General features: G+C 38.2%; 1 protein-coding gene across 1 annotated transcript in view; it reads left to right on the top strand.

Annotated features, from left to right (window-relative positions):
- The window catches only part of LOC106314505, a 1,448-nt gene extending 407 nt beyond the window's left edge, over positions 1–1,041 (top strand). Inside the window, exons 2-4 of the mRNA XM_013752369.1 lie at positions 42–345; positions 434–646; positions 727–1,041. Of these exons, the coding sequence (XP_013607823.1) occupies positions 42–345; positions 434–646; positions 727–1,041 (832 nt within the window). The remainder of the gene's footprint in view (positions 1–41; positions 346–433; positions 647–726) is intronic.
- The last annotated feature ends 208 nt before the right edge of the window (positions 1,042–1,249 follow it).

A 1,249-nucleotide genomic window follows, 5' to 3' on the forward strand; every position in this document is an offset into this window, starting at 1 on the left:
TTTTTTTCTAATCTTTTAAAATGTTTGTTTTTTCAGCAAAGGTGGAACTGGTCCGTAGGAATCACCGAGAGGGTGAAGAGCGAATTTATTGCAAAGGCGAAAACTCGTCTTTGCAACACCGTCTCCGATTGGAAGGACAAGTGGGAGATTTACGGCTATGAGGGGAAGCCGAGCGGGGTCACAAAGGAAGCATGGGATGGCCTCATCACCTATTGGAACGAACCCAGCTCCATCCGCAAAGCCAACTCCTGCTCCGCTTCCCGAAGAACGAGGGATAAAGATGGCCATTTGCCCATGGTTCATAGAACCGGCCAAAAACCTCATGCCGGAATTCGTTTCGAAGCTGTAAGTTTTATTTAAATTTATAATTTTCATTATTTTAAACTTGTATTTATTAATTATATTTAATTTATTTATTATTGTTGTTTATTAGTTGGAGAAGACGGGAGTTTTGCCATCTCTCTCGGACTTATTCAAGATGACTCACGCCTCACCAGATGGGGTTTTTGTGGATCCTGCATCCGAGAAACTCTTCAACGCTGTGGCGTCTCGGGTTGAAGAGCAAGAGACGCAACTTACCCAACAGTCTGCAGATGGATTACCCGTCAAGTTGTCAATCGAAGAGGTCGACCGGATCTTCGAGGATGTAAAATTTAATAATTTTAATTTTTTTTCCTTTATTTTATTATTAACTCTAAATACATTTTTATATATATATACATATAGGTGGCTACTAGAAAGAAGGGAAGGACGGTCGGAATAGGTTCCGTTAACGAAGTTGCAAGGGTGACTTCGTCATACTATTCGAGATGGGACCAGGACAACAACCGGATGCAGGCTCGCATGGATACCCAGCAGCAGCGTTTGGACTCTCTCGAGGGTTTGCTGGATGTGATGGCGGTGGGAAATCCAACTTTGCAGAGAGCTTTGGCGGAGAGACGAGCAGCTCTCGGGATGAGCCAGCCTGATCCCGAAGCAAGAACATATACAGACCCGAACCCCTCAGCCAACTACTTCGATGACGATGATGTTGGCCTTTAGTTTCTTTTTTTAATTTCTTTTGTTTTGTATAAAAAAATTAAATTCTATTTAATTAATGAATTTATAGTTTTTTAAAAAAATTATTTGATTTCATATTTAATTTTATTTTAAATATTTTAAATTTTAAAATTATTGTTTTATAAAATTTATATAATTATTATAATTAATTAATATTTTAAATATGGAGATGTAAATTCGTTGTAAAATT

The sequence above is a fragment of the Brassica oleracea genome, chromosome C9 (assembly GCF_000695525.1).
Source record: "Brassica oleracea var. oleracea cultivar TO1000 chromosome C9, BOL, whole genome shotgun sequence".
NCBI classification, from domain to species: Eukaryota; Viridiplantae; Streptophyta; class Magnoliopsida; order Brassicales; family Brassicaceae; genus Brassica; species Brassica oleracea.